At 35.0% G+C, this 14028-nt stretch overlaps 3 protein-coding genes across 11 annotated transcripts in view; 1 reads left to right on the forward strand and 2 right to left on the reverse strand.

The window, feature by feature from the left end:
- LOC107228094 (TBC1 domain family member 22B) overlaps positions 1-2366 on the reverse strand; it is a 5844-nt gene extending 3478 nt beyond the window's left edge. The window contains exon 1 of one of the 4 annotated variants that reach the window (XM_015669453.2): positions 2240-2366. The gene's annotated coding sequence lies outside the window, so the exon portion shown is untranslated. Of the gene's footprint in view, positions 1-316; positions 336-616; positions 695-1169; positions 1369-2239 lie in introns of those variants that run through there. The other 3 variants (XM_015669452.2, XM_046740541.1, XM_015669455.2) reach the window with 3 other exon arrangements.
- LOC107228092 (tetratricopeptide repeat protein 39B) lies at positions 1659-9449 on the forward strand. 6 transcript variants are annotated; one of them, XM_046740539.1, is made up of 13 exons: positions 1659-2030; positions 2123-2217; positions 3707-3757; positions 3851-3879; positions 4476-4656; positions 4766-4898; positions 5284-5416; positions 5645-5744; positions 5828-5893; positions 6630-7351; positions 7486-7716; positions 7839-8019; positions 8215-9449. In XM_046740539.1, exons 3-12 carry the CDS (start codon positions 3722-3724, stop codon positions 7996-7998), a joined length of 1791 nt encoding a protein of 596 aa, XP_046596495.1. In that variant the 5' UTR covers positions 1659-2030; positions 2123-2217; positions 3707-3721; the 3' UTR covers positions 7999-8019; positions 8215-9449. The 6 variants fall into 6 exon arrangements, with proteins under 6 accessions (XP_046596495.1, XP_046596494.1, XP_046596493.1 ...); XM_046740536.1 differs by having other exon boundaries at positions 1660-1927; positions 1989-2030; positions 7839-9449; XM_046740538.1 differs by lacking the exon at positions 2123-2217 and having other exon boundaries at positions 1659-1927; positions 1989-2030; positions 7839-9449.
- On the reverse strand, positions 8844-13399 carry LOC107228082 (RING finger protein 11). The gene is made up of 2 exons (XM_015669432.2): positions 12606-13399; positions 8844-12377 (listed from the first exon to the last, which is right to left on the reverse strand). The coding sequence occupies exons 1-2, from the start codon at positions 12732-12734 to the stop codon at positions 11994-11996; spliced, it is 513 nt and encodes a 170-aa protein (XP_015524918.1). The 5' UTR covers positions 12735-13399; the 3' UTR covers positions 8844-11993.
- Between the last annotated feature and the right edge of the window lie 629 nt (positions 13400-14028).

A 14028-nucleotide genomic window follows, 5' to 3' on the forward strand; every position in this document is an offset into this window, starting at 1 on the left:
AAGGAAGAGAAAAACACATGTGAAGTAAAACTCTACCAAAAATTCAGTTCGACTTTAACCACTTGTAAAAGGCATTACAGTGACTCTTTAGAGGTGTTGGCTGAAAATATTTATTGATATTTTCACTAACTCGACAGTATTTTAAAACAAGAACTGTTTAGTAAGCAAAGTTACACAATCGGTAAATTATGTTGTGTCAGTGAAAAAAGAAAGATAAACAAAAGAAATTAAATTGCATAAAGGCAAGAAAAATGCATTACGCTTTAGATGAGTGTAGTCGTACAGAGTAATTACGGTATATAACTTCTCTACTTACAACGTACTAATACATTGAAATTTTGAGTAGAAATTCTATTCTCACTCGATTGTAATTGTTCGTTACAAGTGTATCGATGATAATGACAGAAAAAAAAAGGTGTAATATAGAAGTGCTTAAAAATTATGGAATGCAGGGCAGCATGAATACCAAGGATTTTTAATTATTGCGATAGGGGATAAAAAGGAGAATCCGTTATAAAAAAATACGATGAACATGAAAATGAGATAAATAAAGACGAAAATATTAATCTAGTTAGGTGAGAATGTCAGATGAATAATAATTGAGGTTATGTCATACGGGAAGTAATAATATTTGACGTATGTTAAGTGCAACAGGAGCGGCAATAGATGCAGATGCGTGTTGAGCGTGTGTGCAGTCACGGAGAAATGAAAATAAATAAATGCCGCAGCACACACGCGCAATGCAAACGAAGGTGTGCATACGTATACGCAATAACGTAACGTGCAGTCGTGTTTTTTACATTCTATAAACAATTTCTTATTGCAACCTGGAACAAAGTTGTCTGCCAAAATACCTGGCGCCTAATTATTAAGAATAAAAATGATAATGAAAACGATCGTGACTGTTACATGAACGTAAAAGTCTGTAATAATCCCCGCCGATGATGATTAACGAGATTTTTCGGCATTTAATTTAACGTGTTTCATAATTTTGTTATTACCCAGCTCAGGGACATGCTTGCTTAACGTTAGCGTAGTAGGTGTATATATATACATTATACGCGAAAGCCACGTATCTAGTTGAAAAATACAAAATATCTATGCATCGCGAGTTGTGTGTCATTCGAGAGGCGAAAACATCCGCGATTAATATCGGTATTTATCGTTACCATATTCCGTCGACGTGTCATATTTACTCCCTTCCTGAATTAACAATCGATTTTCACACACTGTTCAAAATAACATTATATTATATTGTACAATAATAGTTCTCTTCGCAAAGCTGGCTTTTCGCGTTACGATTGTTTGACGTGTGCGTGCGATACAATGCGTGAAGTACGCAAGGCTCGTTCTCATTCGGAGCGACCAAGATGCAGACGACGAACTTTTTGAAGCCGTGCTGTGACCATAGACTTATCGAGATAGACAGTGCTGTCTGTGCACCGAGCTAAGGCCGTAATTAAAAAGAGAGAGCAGAGTCAGACCTCTCTGTTGCACGATCGAAAGAGTGGAAAAGAGCTGCAACGCAGGGAAAACAATAAGGTATACTTGTAAGCTATGTGTTTCCCCCGCCAAGTCTGCTCTCTCTTTCTAATTATGAATTCAGCTCGGTGCACAGACCACGCAGTGTATCCTTGTCAGTCTGCGATTGCGCTTGTGACGCTGCTGTACCCCTTTTAACCGGTATTTGGTAAATCAGTAACGTTACATTTTTTGTTTAGATTGTCTCATGCATGCGCAGCATCCAGTAGAAAGAGACAGCACTTCATCTACAGTGATAGTTCCAGTATGTCGCCATCTTGCGACGAAGCGTAGAATCCGCGTGTTGACAGTTCGTGCCATAAAAGGGTGATTCCAATATGGCGACTTGCCAGTTCCGCGAAGCGCTCTAATTTGATGGACCGTGTGCACAATTTTTTTTTCTACCGTACGTTTACTCGATATCAGTTTTCTTAATTTATCGTGCGATTAATAATATTTGTGTGTAGATTCGTGTAACGTGCAACGGCCAATCCCCGCTTCAACCAGACGTGAGTTTAATTCAATACCTCGTAACTTGAGTGCGGCATACTTGCCTATATACAAAACGCATGTATGAACCACAAACATCATCGGATTACAGTCAAGAGAATCGAGAAACTATCGAGGCGCTGGACACTGTAAGCTGAGGTGTAAACAATCAATTTCAATCACAAACTCTAGGAATATTCGGCAAAGGTGAGACGTACAGAAAACTTACTCAATATCACCCAGAGACAGTATCCCGCAGACTTTGATTCGGCTCTCGTTTCACCTTCCTTTCACTTTGTTTTATTACCGTATATATTCATCTTATGACCATGTTTCTGTTCCCTTCACTCAAATAATGCTTTAAAAACTTGAGTTACATGATATTCTTCGACGGTGAACGGTTGCTGCTAATTATTTTTCTGTCTCGCGCACCTCCAACGTTTTTTCAAGGTATGTACGCACGTATGCATACATCGTCAGTCGCTATACGTGAATATAAATTTTTCCATCAATTAAACATCAATTATGACCGTCGTTTCTAATTTCTAATAACTACGCAAACACGAGTTTACACGTATTATATGTATGTACGTACAGAGATTTCACTTCCTTGACACCCGATTATTATACCCGCCTACATTTCGATTGTATGTATGTTTGTACCATAATAACTCGGTTATGACCATATTTGCGTGACATCTATATGCATGTGTAGAGATAAACGCGAACAATTATAGCAGAAAAAGGACGTATTTTCAAATGAAAAATATAGTGCTTACAAAGATGTGTAATTTGCGGCGACTGAAGTAAACCTTAAACTCGGAATAATTGCACAAGCCTATTATCAATTATTGCATATCAGCCTACTTAACTGTAATTTGAATTAATTACGAGCGAGCAACGAGTCGATATTCATCATGTTGTGAATCAATGTCCCTGAAATGGTAGGAGAAAAAGTAAAGGGGAAAAATAGAAATTGAAATGATTATTAAATGTACGATAATTCTTGTATTTTTTTTCAATCAATTTTCCCTATTCAATTCCATCCGCTAACTTTGTCTCTGTCGCGCATATTACGTAACAAACTCTGATAAAGGGTTCCTAAAACTGTAATGCTTTGATAAGTGTATACATGTGTAAGGCAAACCGATAAGGACGCACAATAATTTCTGTGATGTAACTATGCTTTACGAATGTCAGTTTTCTTCGTTTTTCTTTCTTCGTATTTCATGTCGTTTCTTTTTTTCATTCTCATTATCTTTTCCATTCCATTTTTTTGTAGGAAACTCAATAACGTCAAGTTGGTACAACCACGATATTCTTATTAGAACATTTGCCTCTTCAAGGTAAAAGTATTATAATGAACTGATCGATGAAGCAATTTTAAATTGCCTTCTTACTACTCCTGTCTGTTTCGACACCTTTTTTCTTTCTTTTTTTTTTCCTACACGTCCTTAAACTTTTATGCATGCAGTTACGTGCATATTTATTACATGTATTATGCATATTTCAAAACTGCAAGGCTTACCCCCCTGGCTATTTCAGATTACGCTTGTCATTTTTCTTTCTTTTTTTCTCCCCACTCCGCTCAAGATCGCATCATTCAAACTTTCACATCTTAATAATTAAGATTTGCTCAGCTGTTATTGGTTCTGCTTATGATCCGTTTTTATATACATTTTCGTAATCCTTACAGTTTTCATTTCGCACAATGTCAGCCATGGAGGAAATAGAAGCTGAAGACGAAGTGAGTTGAATATAATTTTTTCTTCACTTTATAAATATATTATCCAAATGTTTATTTCTATTTTTTCAAACAATTCTATCCATTTTCTTTTAGTTCCAAGATGCCCAGGAGAGCATTGTTGCGTGAGTACAAGAAAAACCTTATCTCTGTGTCGATACAAATTAAAAAACGAAACTGTTCAAATCTCTCAAAAAATTTCGAATTAGAAAAAGATCGCATATTTCTCTGCTAAATAAATATATATATTTTAGGGTGGTGATTTGTGTGATAATATATACGGAAATGAAAAATAATGAAAAATTTTTATTTTCTCTGAATTTAATACGAATATTTGTGATTTTTGAATTTTTTGATTTTCAAGTCACAATAATTCTCAAAACATACGAAATTGAGTAAAATATCTGGAGACCTTTTTTGTATTAAATATTATTGCCTACAAAAAAGGTCTCTTGATATTTTTCATTTTCGTCTGTATTTTCACGCGAAATCTATAGTGAATTAACTTAAACATTGTTTTACGTATTATTTCAACGTAAAAATGAAAACCTCGAAAGCGGGACTTCTAAGTCTTATCCAATCGAGCTTAAATCTGCAGAGGATTTGTTTTTTATCATAAACAACAGTTTCATGAGGAAGCAGAAATGAAAAAAATAATTTTATTGCTTTTTGATCCCCTCTAATACATACGTATTCAACTTGTCTCTGTAAATTTTAACAGTCCAACGAGCATGGATTTGGACACCGCAATGGGGGAGGCGAAGCAAGCGATCCACTACTTTTTTAACAATGATTTCGTCCAAGCAAGAAAGATCCTGGCACCGTGGGCTGAAACCAGTATATATCATGCTCTAGGTCACAGTACTTTCGCTTTTGTCGAGGCTATTCTCACCTTTGAACAAGTAAGACATTATCGGTCCCAGTGAAATTGTAATGAGACGTAAATTGATCTAAATCTTGAAAGGCTGTGCAGTTTAGATTTGGCAAAAATTTCCATCCGTTCAATTACAGAAGCACATCGAGAAGGCTGCAGAAACTTTGAAACAGTGTATGTCTGTCTGCCAAAAACATCGCAGAAAGAACACCATCGCCCAGAATATTGGAAAAATAGTAAAAAAGGCAAATTATGACAGTTACACTCCAGGTAAACTTGATTTTGTTGGTGAAATTCACGTGTTTATTTCATTTTATAGTCGATTATATACATACCAAGTTGAGTCGCTTATCGAAACATTAATTAGAGGTTTTATCTCAATTTCACATTGTGATCTTCTTAGTCAGTCGTCTTCAATTTTTATTTGGACGTTTTTACCTTAATCGTCCTGAGATTGATTCTTACGTTATTGGAATATTTTGTAACATGTTTTTGATGTCAACCATCCACGACCTGTAACCTCGTTAGTTACGCTATTGACCATCTCCCTCGTGTATCAGAATAATTTGTTACATGCTTACCGCATACTGCTTTATTTATGGTATTAAATATATTTATCTCATTCTGAAGATAAGTTAAAATTATTACTTTATAGAGGAGCTACACGCCGAACTTTGCTATGCCGAGGCGCTCCTCATCAAGAGCCTACTCACATTCATGGAAGACGAGACATTGGTGTCATTTGTCAAGGCAGGATTCAAGATAAGAACCTGCTACTTATCGTTCAAGTAATTATAATTTTAAATTGCTGTGATTACTCAATTTAATTCAATACGACTCAATGTGGCTCAATTTATTCTTCACAAGTAAAAGTTTCAAATATCTGAAATATATGCTTGAATGTTTTCAAAAGAAATACAAACCGCATAAGAAATCGTCCTGGACAGTTAAATCTGTCACACGCGTAGTTTAAAATCTGATTTCAAAAGTAATAATTGTAAATAAATCTATTTCAGGGAATGCCAAACAATTTTGAAGACTAGAAAATGGACCAACGATAATCACAGAATACATTTTGAGAGCGGTGTTCGAATGGGTATCGGTGCATTTAATTTGGTAAGCATTATACGAACTAGAAGTTGTCGACTCCTCCTGAAAATGGTCTACCAAAATATGATGCTATTTCTTTCTCATTTTAGATGATATCGTTGCTTCCTGGTAGAATAATTAAGTTGTTGGAATTCATAGGATTTTCTGGGGACAAGGTAACAATAATTCGACATGGATGATTACGAATATTTTTGGACACGGGTGATTTCTGATATTCTTGTTCAGTTTGTGATGCCATCGAGGCTTTCAAATGCTGGTTTTCTTAACAAATGATTCAACATGTGTATAGATTCTCGGTGTTGAAGGTCAATTGAATGGAAACTCAAAATTTGACGTTTTGGCCCTGAGGAGGGGCCTCCTCAGAAAACTACAAGTGTTTTTATTGTTAAAATTAAGGTAACATGACTATAGTTACAGTGAGATATTAATTTATGTAAAAAATATTAGAGTAAAAATTACATTTAATTACTTGTGAAACCTCGCATCAGATGTGAAACTTTTATAATGGAAACAAAAAACAGAAACGCAGCAGCGATAGAAATTTATTTAAAAATCCACAGCAAAAGTAATTATTCATCAATCTAATGGAGAATTGTCTTTATTATGGATTTTTAAATAAATTTTTACTGCTGCTGCGTATTTCTTTTTTGTTTTTCTTTAATTATAAAAGTTTCACTTCTGTTAATTAATATCTCGCTGTGACTGTAGTCATGTTATATTTATTTAATAACGAAAACCTTTTTAGTTTTCTGAAGAGGGTCCTCTCCAGGGCCGAAACGTCAAATTTTGACTTTCCATTCAATTGACGTTCGACATCGACAATTTCTACACATATTACTCAAGACAAGGTCGAGACTGAAATAATTCAACAAATGATTTAACCATACGCAGGCCTTTGGACTTGAGCAACTTGAAGCTGGCTACAGAGAGCCGAACGGCCTTCGTCAGGTGCTTTGCGCGTTGACTTTACTCTCCTTTAACTTGATAGTGATGTACGTTCTCTCTGACTCGAGAAGCGATTTGAAGTGGTGCGAGTCGACTCTGGATGAGGAATTGATGCTCTATCCGAACGGAGCTTGGTTTCTCTTCTTCAAAGGAAGATTGGAGCTGGTAAAAGGGAACGTCGAAGAAGCTGTACAGTGGTACACAAAATCGTGGAAGAGTCAGGCGATATGGCCCCAGTTCCACCATCTTTGTTACTGGGAATTGATGTGGGCTCACTGTCTGCAGAGGCAGTGGGACGACGCCTTAATTTACGCCAATCATTTGGAGGCTGAATCGAACTGGTCCAAAACTATATACATGTATCAAAAGGCGGCAATTCTAATGATGAAGAAGGATAGGGAAGACGAAAAGGCAAAAGATATGATCAGAGAATTGATGACTGAGGTGCCGATCCACAAGCAACGCATCGCCGGCAAATCGTTGCCGATGGAAAAATTCGTTATAAGAAAGGCAGGACGATTTTTCGCTCAGAATGAATCCCTGGTTTTACCTACTTTCGAGCTTCTTCTCGTTTGGAACATGTTCAAGGTGTTGGGAACTCGGCCTGACCTACTTTTGAATATATTCAAACTCGCCGAGGAAGAGGAGACTTCGTTGAAACTTCAACCGTTAGTATATTTAAACTACTTCAATAATTTTTTTCAATCACAGCCTTTCTTCGCTTATCTACGGACGAAATTTTACTATTCATTTCAAATTTTTTCTACAAAATATCGCAAATTCTTTCATCTTTTCCGACAAGATCTGATTACCAAGCGGACAACGAAGGTCTCATTTTGTTGCTGAAAGGAACTTGCCTGCGGCACATACGCAAACCCCTTCAGGCTGAAGAATGTTTGCGGAAGGTGTTGCGCCTCGATAAGCAAATCAAGGAAGATACTTATCTGCTTCCATTCGCAGCTGTTGAGCTCGCCTTACTAGCTAGGGATCAAGACAAGCCGCAGTTAGCCATTGCGCTTCTGGAGGATACAAAGTGCGTGTAATTTATACTACCCTGAGTTTAATTCAGTTCTGTTTTTTGTTTCTTTCCTCCGTTAAAAATGAAATTTAGTCACTGTTCCTTGTTTTTCACATTATTCTCTCATTTTCTTGCAGAAAAAACTACACGGGTTATTCTTTGGAGTCGAGACTTCACTTCAGAATCCATTCCGCTCTGCTTGAACTTACTGGTAAAAAACCTGAAGAAATTATAGGGGTTTCTGAAAACGGTAACAGCGAAGAGGAAACTGATGCTAGCACATCTACATATTTATAAACGTCCCTAATACACTAGAAGGTTGTTATTAAAAATTTATTCATCGATTATTATAACTGCAATTAACGATTGAAACTTCTCAATTCGTTAACTGCCGTACTATTAGTGTAAGATTACTGATACTATCGATTAATTTGATAATCTTCCACTTGTTTTCCGTCGGTTGATGTTTATCCAACTTATTCTCTCTATACTCATAATTCTCTCTTATAACAGAATTGGTGATATTCTTTGGCTAGCAAGAACGATTGAAGAAAGTATACTAAGGAAAGAAATGCAGGTTGAAGCAAAATCCGCGTAGATGCGATGTACATGGAGATACATATTTCCCCGAGATAGTTGAAGGCTTTTAGGCGTAGATTTCGTGGGAACTTTGTAAAAGTTTTATGACCGATGGGGCAAACATATGCCAGATGTGTTGCATGTACAAATACAGTTAGAATATAATTAATTCTAAATATGTAGAAAAAAGTGGTAAATAGCTGTAATTTAAATTAAATTCAACAGTTCGTTATTAATTTACAGAAAAAAATATAAGTGAACAATAGAATAGTTCGTACTTGTTCCTACACACAAGAAAAAAAAAGCCTAAGTTTCGCCTCAACCTTGAGCTAAATATTATAATGTAATTACTATAAGTTAGTTTTTGGTGTAACAGGATGTGGTTTTCTAGATTTTGGTATCTATTTTCTGCAGCTAACGGAATCGCTGATTATTTATTTTACACAGATAAAAGAGAAAAATTAGTTATTTATTCAATTTATTAGTTTTGTTATTGTTATGCCGTTTCAATTTTATGTAGGTGTCGGATCTTCATAACGTTTATGCAATCTTTTTTTTTTGCAATGTTAATCTAGTTTATTTACAGAATTATTTACTCCAAATAATTGGAATGTTAAACGACGATGTTTTTCTATTAATTCTACGAAGAGTAAATCGATCTCAAATATTTGAACGGACAAATAACATCGTCAATATATCTTCAGCTGAGGTTGTTTTTGTAAGATATTTTTCTATTAATTCTTCGTACAGTAAATCGTTCCCAAATAATTTAAGAAACAAACAACATCACTAATACATCTCCAACTGAGAAATATGGACGATTATTCAATTAACAATTGTTAGATAATTAGATGCGCATTGAAGCCGTGATCGTGAGAATAGCGAATTTGAATATCGCGATCTCCAAACGATCCTTTATGAATATAAATATATAATGAATGTGAGAAAAAATTTTTGTACACGAAACGAAATATTTTTCTAGAGAATGTTTAGGTAGAATAATTTAATAATTTAATAGATTCTTAGAGATGTATTTATTGCTATACATATGGATCCCTGATACGCATTGAATGCGTATTACTTGTTGTGATCTCGTATAAATTATATATGCAAATTTTATTGGGTCACTGTACGTTCGTTATTATAAAACAATATTGAAGATATCTTTATGACCATTGTTATTATTGTTATTATTAGCATTTTTTCCTTTATTCTTCGTTTAATGCAACTTAATTTTTATGTTGAATAGTTCTTACTTTACAAACTCCTCGCAAGGTAAAAATGATCAAAAAGGTCTTGAAGTATCGATATGTGAGAATTTTGTGTGATGGATCAAAGAAATTTAAGGAGATAGAACAAGAGCAAGGAAATCAGGCTTTTTGCAGAGAGTAAGGAAACCATTGTATGAAGTATTACAAATTTTATTTTACTTTCTCGAATTCCGTTTCATCTTCCTTTCAAACAGTCAAACAGCTTTTGAAACCTTTTGAAACACGCTTAAAGGCTGCAAAAATTGCAAATAATAAATTCGGGGCAATAATAAATAAATTAAGCACAAAAAAGAATGAGTAACATAAAGTGAAAGGATTAAAGTATATTCATCACAATGCAAATCACAATTATAGATGAATTTGAATGGAACTTGACGTTTAAGGAACAAAAGAATTACAACCAAAGATGATATATATATATGCATGTGTGTATGTATGTATGCATATATGTATGTGTAGATGGAATTTATTATTACCTTCTCTCAATTTACGAATATCACGTATGCATTTATTATATACACACATGATTTATTATAACGTCTTTTACAGGTATTTTTATTACCAAATTATATACTCGAAGATATTCATTATTACTATTATTGTTGTTGGTATTACCAGTATTATCAGATTTAACCCCATTTATTTAAAAATATATATGTATATAATTTTATATATAATTTTTTATTTATTAGCAAGCTATAATATAGCTATTTCAAAAGTTTATAGTAATTTTTACTATTCTATTATATTTAGGTCAGTACGATACTATGTTTTGTTATTTATACAGTATGTAATTTGACGGCATCTACTCTATACATACTTATGTGTAATATTTATCTACTTTCTTACGTAAGAAAAATTTCGTTCTTCGTAATGATGTCGCACTTTTTTTACTTTTTTTTTTTTTTTCTTTGTGTTTTTAATTTCAAGTAATTATTAGTGTCTAGTCCAATAATAAACGTTCGATCAATTATAGTTTACAAATTAGAAACCGAAAAAAAAAAAAACATAAACTAATATTAAATAAAAACGATAATACGTATAGCACCAGAATTCAATAACTAATCACAAATTAATTCGGGTCACAGAATGCAGCTTATTATAATTACAATTACACTTGATTAGGATACACATTGTTGTAAAAAATTTAATTTATTACAGAATCCTGTTTCAACATAAATTTCTTACTAATTAATCACCTTTTTTTTTTCTCTTTTTTCATTTTGTTTCCTCCCTAAATCATGCTAGCGGTAGTAGTTACGTTAATAAAACGATGTACAAAAGGCTGTCGATTCGCCTCTTGAAATTTAGTTTAAAAATATCACCTATGTATACACCATCTTGATATCTTAGCCTAATGCATATTTGCTCTCCATTGTTATTATTATTATTATTATTATTATCACTATCATAATCAAGGAAATATTATATCATATTCTATTTCATCAATATTATGCATACATGCTAAGCCTTTGCCAGTTACATTTTCCGTTTCAGAGATATAAAGACGATATCCTGAGTCTTAAATCGATTTTTAATACGAATTAATATTATTTACTATCTAGTATTGAACTTCCTATGTTACATTTATTATTTTCCGTAACAATATACTTTAATAACTGCCACTTGTGAACTGATATTAATATACTTTGGGTAGAGTAAAAAAAAGAATCGGAAATCCAAGCGTGATGTATCGATATAATTTGAGGCAAAATACCAAGTTTGTTCATTTTTCTTTTAACATTCCATTCTAACATCTCTAACATATCCGTGCACACATGTGCATACGATTTAATGCAAATTTCAACCACGACGCGCAATTGCTTTTTACATACCATGTCTGACTTTGGATTCAAATCGTGATCATTATTGAAAATCATATTGCTTACAAACTTTTCCTTACCATTAGCAATAGTTACTAAGAGGAGAGAAAAAAAAAAAGAAAAAAAATGCACCTATAGGATTTACATCCGCAATACTCAAGTTTCATATTGTAACACTAAGTAGATTAAGCTTATTCCAATATCTATCGAAAAACGTTACTCGCATAGAAGTTATCAATCGCTCGTCACGTACCAATAAAAAGTTATTGAACATATTTACTTGTATGGAATTTTCGTTTCAGAAGTTACGTATAATGGTTTAAACTCCCTTCTATGTGTAAATATATGACCTTCTTTTACTTAAACAATTCATTTGTTGATTGTTATAGTTGTTACAGCTGTTATCAAAATTACCTTAGGCAAGTAGAAATGATAAAAATGCACTGACCTTAAAGCTTGCAGTTAAAACCAATGATTCTTAAAGAGAATTTACTTCAACAATATAAGTGCAGTCCCTTTCCATTTTGACAGTCTATTTGCCGTGCTCCCTGACATCTCGATGTTACGATTGAAGAGAGAATGAAAAAAAAATAGTTTTGCCTCGCAAGTAATTTTTGTATTAAGTTGTAGCGTAGTAAGAATTAATGAGGGCTGCGTCGACCGGTTCCATGCAAGAAGGACACGTTAAAGAGCGTAACAACCAGTCGTCTATGCATACCGCGTGATAAGTATGCATACAAGGGAGATAACGAACCTCCTCGCCAGTAATTAACTCCATCATGCATATAACGCACTCTCCTTTTTTTGAACCGTCGTATTCGCCAGTGGGTAAATGCTGGATCAGTCCGATGCGTTTGGCAATTCTAACTTGTTGTTCTTCCTCGCTAAAACCGACACTACCGATCGGATTCATGCCGACTGTTCCTCGTCCCATTCCAAGCTCGGTCAACTGCTGATGACGGTCTCTTGTTCCCATCGGCGGATAGTAAGCGCTCGCTATCTCCTGTAAGTTAAGAAGATATTTTTCTAAATCAGTACTTTCAAACGACTTTATGAAACAATGAAGAAGTCCATTAATTGTTCTATAGAATTGAATAGAATTGAAACAAAGTATGAACAGATGAAATTAAGTTTATAATTGACGTCTAGGGTGACCTTGAGACTATATGATCCACGAAGCCAAGAATTGTATTTATCGAATCTGGATGATCAAGAAGTAAACTAAAATTACATTGTAAGGTGGCGGAGGGCCAAGAGCCTCCTGGGAGGCACCGCCGGTCAACGCAGGATCAGGGCTGTTGTTTAGCAGTGTCGTGTTGTCCTGTTGACCGCCTCCACTGCATTTTAAGCAGTTGCCCATATTGATAAATTATTTATTAGTGTACTTTGTATTAAATAAAAAAATAACGACCCGTTCCTTCTTGTATTTTTATTATTACTTGGCTGTTAAATTTAGGCACTGCTTTTCTTTCTTCTACCTTAACTGCTCCGTTTGGCGAGCGACGTGCTTCTTCGCTTTGTTAACGTCAAGAGAGAAAACAACATTTATGAGTCAGTGACTCCTCCGTGACGTTATCGCAATCTAAAAAGTGTGTTCTCGGTTACGGTAAAGCTAGATCACGCTTTCGAGCCTCCATTATTATTATTTCTCAGTTTTACGATGTAACCAGTTTACGGACATTGTTCATGGTTTTACTTTTGTTTCTACGTTTCCGACGAGCAGCTACTCCGCGTTCCTACCAAGTTTTTACCCTGTTCACCCGATTCCGATGAATTATTTGACTGTTAACACACTCTCAAACCACTCTGCCTGTGTATAACATGCACGTATCTTCTCTGTGCCTCTGACGATTGTTGTGACTACGACATCTTCTGTCACATACGAATTACGAATTACGAACCACAGCTGGTCAAGCTGGGCTTCCAATCGACCATTGACCTAACATCACTATCAAGGTGAACAAGTTCACGTTTGACAAAGCTACGCGCACGGTGATCAGTGTCTAAAGACGTGTTTACATGGTGCTAGAAATCGGACCGATTTCTCGGACCGAGAAAAAGTTACCAGAACTTGTATCGTGTATACAGCAAACTCGGACGTAAATCGTGGATCGAAAACGCGGATGAAAAAATGGATCGCGTCCCATTATTCATCCGCGTTTTCAATCCACGATTTACGTCCGAGTTTGGTGTATACACGATACGAGTTCTGGTAACTTTTTCTCGGTCCGAGAAATCGGTCCGATTTCTAGCACCATGTAAACACGTCTTTACAATTAGATCATACACTACTGGAGGGAGCTACCCATCCCAAAAAATGTATCCAAAGTAACAAGAGAGAAGGATGTATATTAGGGTCAATCTCTTTCTCTCACTCTGCATTTGATTGGCTAAAGAGGAAACGCATCAGTGGATCAGGTGGTGTGGAGCGATTGAAATAGATTATAACCAACATATACCCTCCTCTCTCTCTCTTTCTCTTTCTCTCTCTCTCGCTCTCACTGGCCAGCTACACTTGATGTACACATGTAAGAGAGTTACAGTCGAAAAATGCAAACTTTCCTTTGTAATTCCTCTCCTGTTGGTCCTACACTATTTTTGATGTTTTTTTGCATTCCCCAGAGTCCAATTAGTGGAAAACGAGTCCTGCAAAA

This window comes from Neodiprion lecontei, chromosome 5 (genome assembly GCF_021901455.1).
Source record: "Neodiprion lecontei isolate iyNeoLeco1 chromosome 5, iyNeoLeco1.1, whole genome shotgun sequence".
In the NCBI taxonomy this organism is placed as follows: domain Eukaryota; kingdom Metazoa; phylum Arthropoda; class Insecta; order Hymenoptera; family Diprionidae; genus Neodiprion; species Neodiprion lecontei.

Excerpts from the sequence above, each read along its gene's own strand:
- LOC107228092 (XM_046740539.1), top strand. The coding sequence starts at position 3,722 with ATGTCAGCCATGGAGGAAATAGAAGCTGAAGACGAA. Across the intron at positions 4,657-4,765 it reads CTATTCTCACCTTTGAACAA|AAGCACATCGAGAAGGCTGC; the intron begins GTAAGACATTAT and ends GTTCAATTACAG. Across the intron at positions 4,899-5,283 it reads TTATGACAGTTACACTCCAG|AGGAGCTACACGCCGAACTT; the intron begins GTAAACTTGATT and ends ATTACTTTATAG.
- LOC107228082 (XM_015669432.2), bottom strand. The coding sequence starts at position 12,734 with ATGGGCAACTGCTTAAAATGCAGTGGAGGCGGTCAACAGGACAACACG. Across the intron at positions 12,378-12,605 it reads GCCCTCCGCCACCTTACAAT|GAGATAGCGAGCGCTTACTA; the intron begins GTAATTTTAGTT and ends CTTAACTTACAG.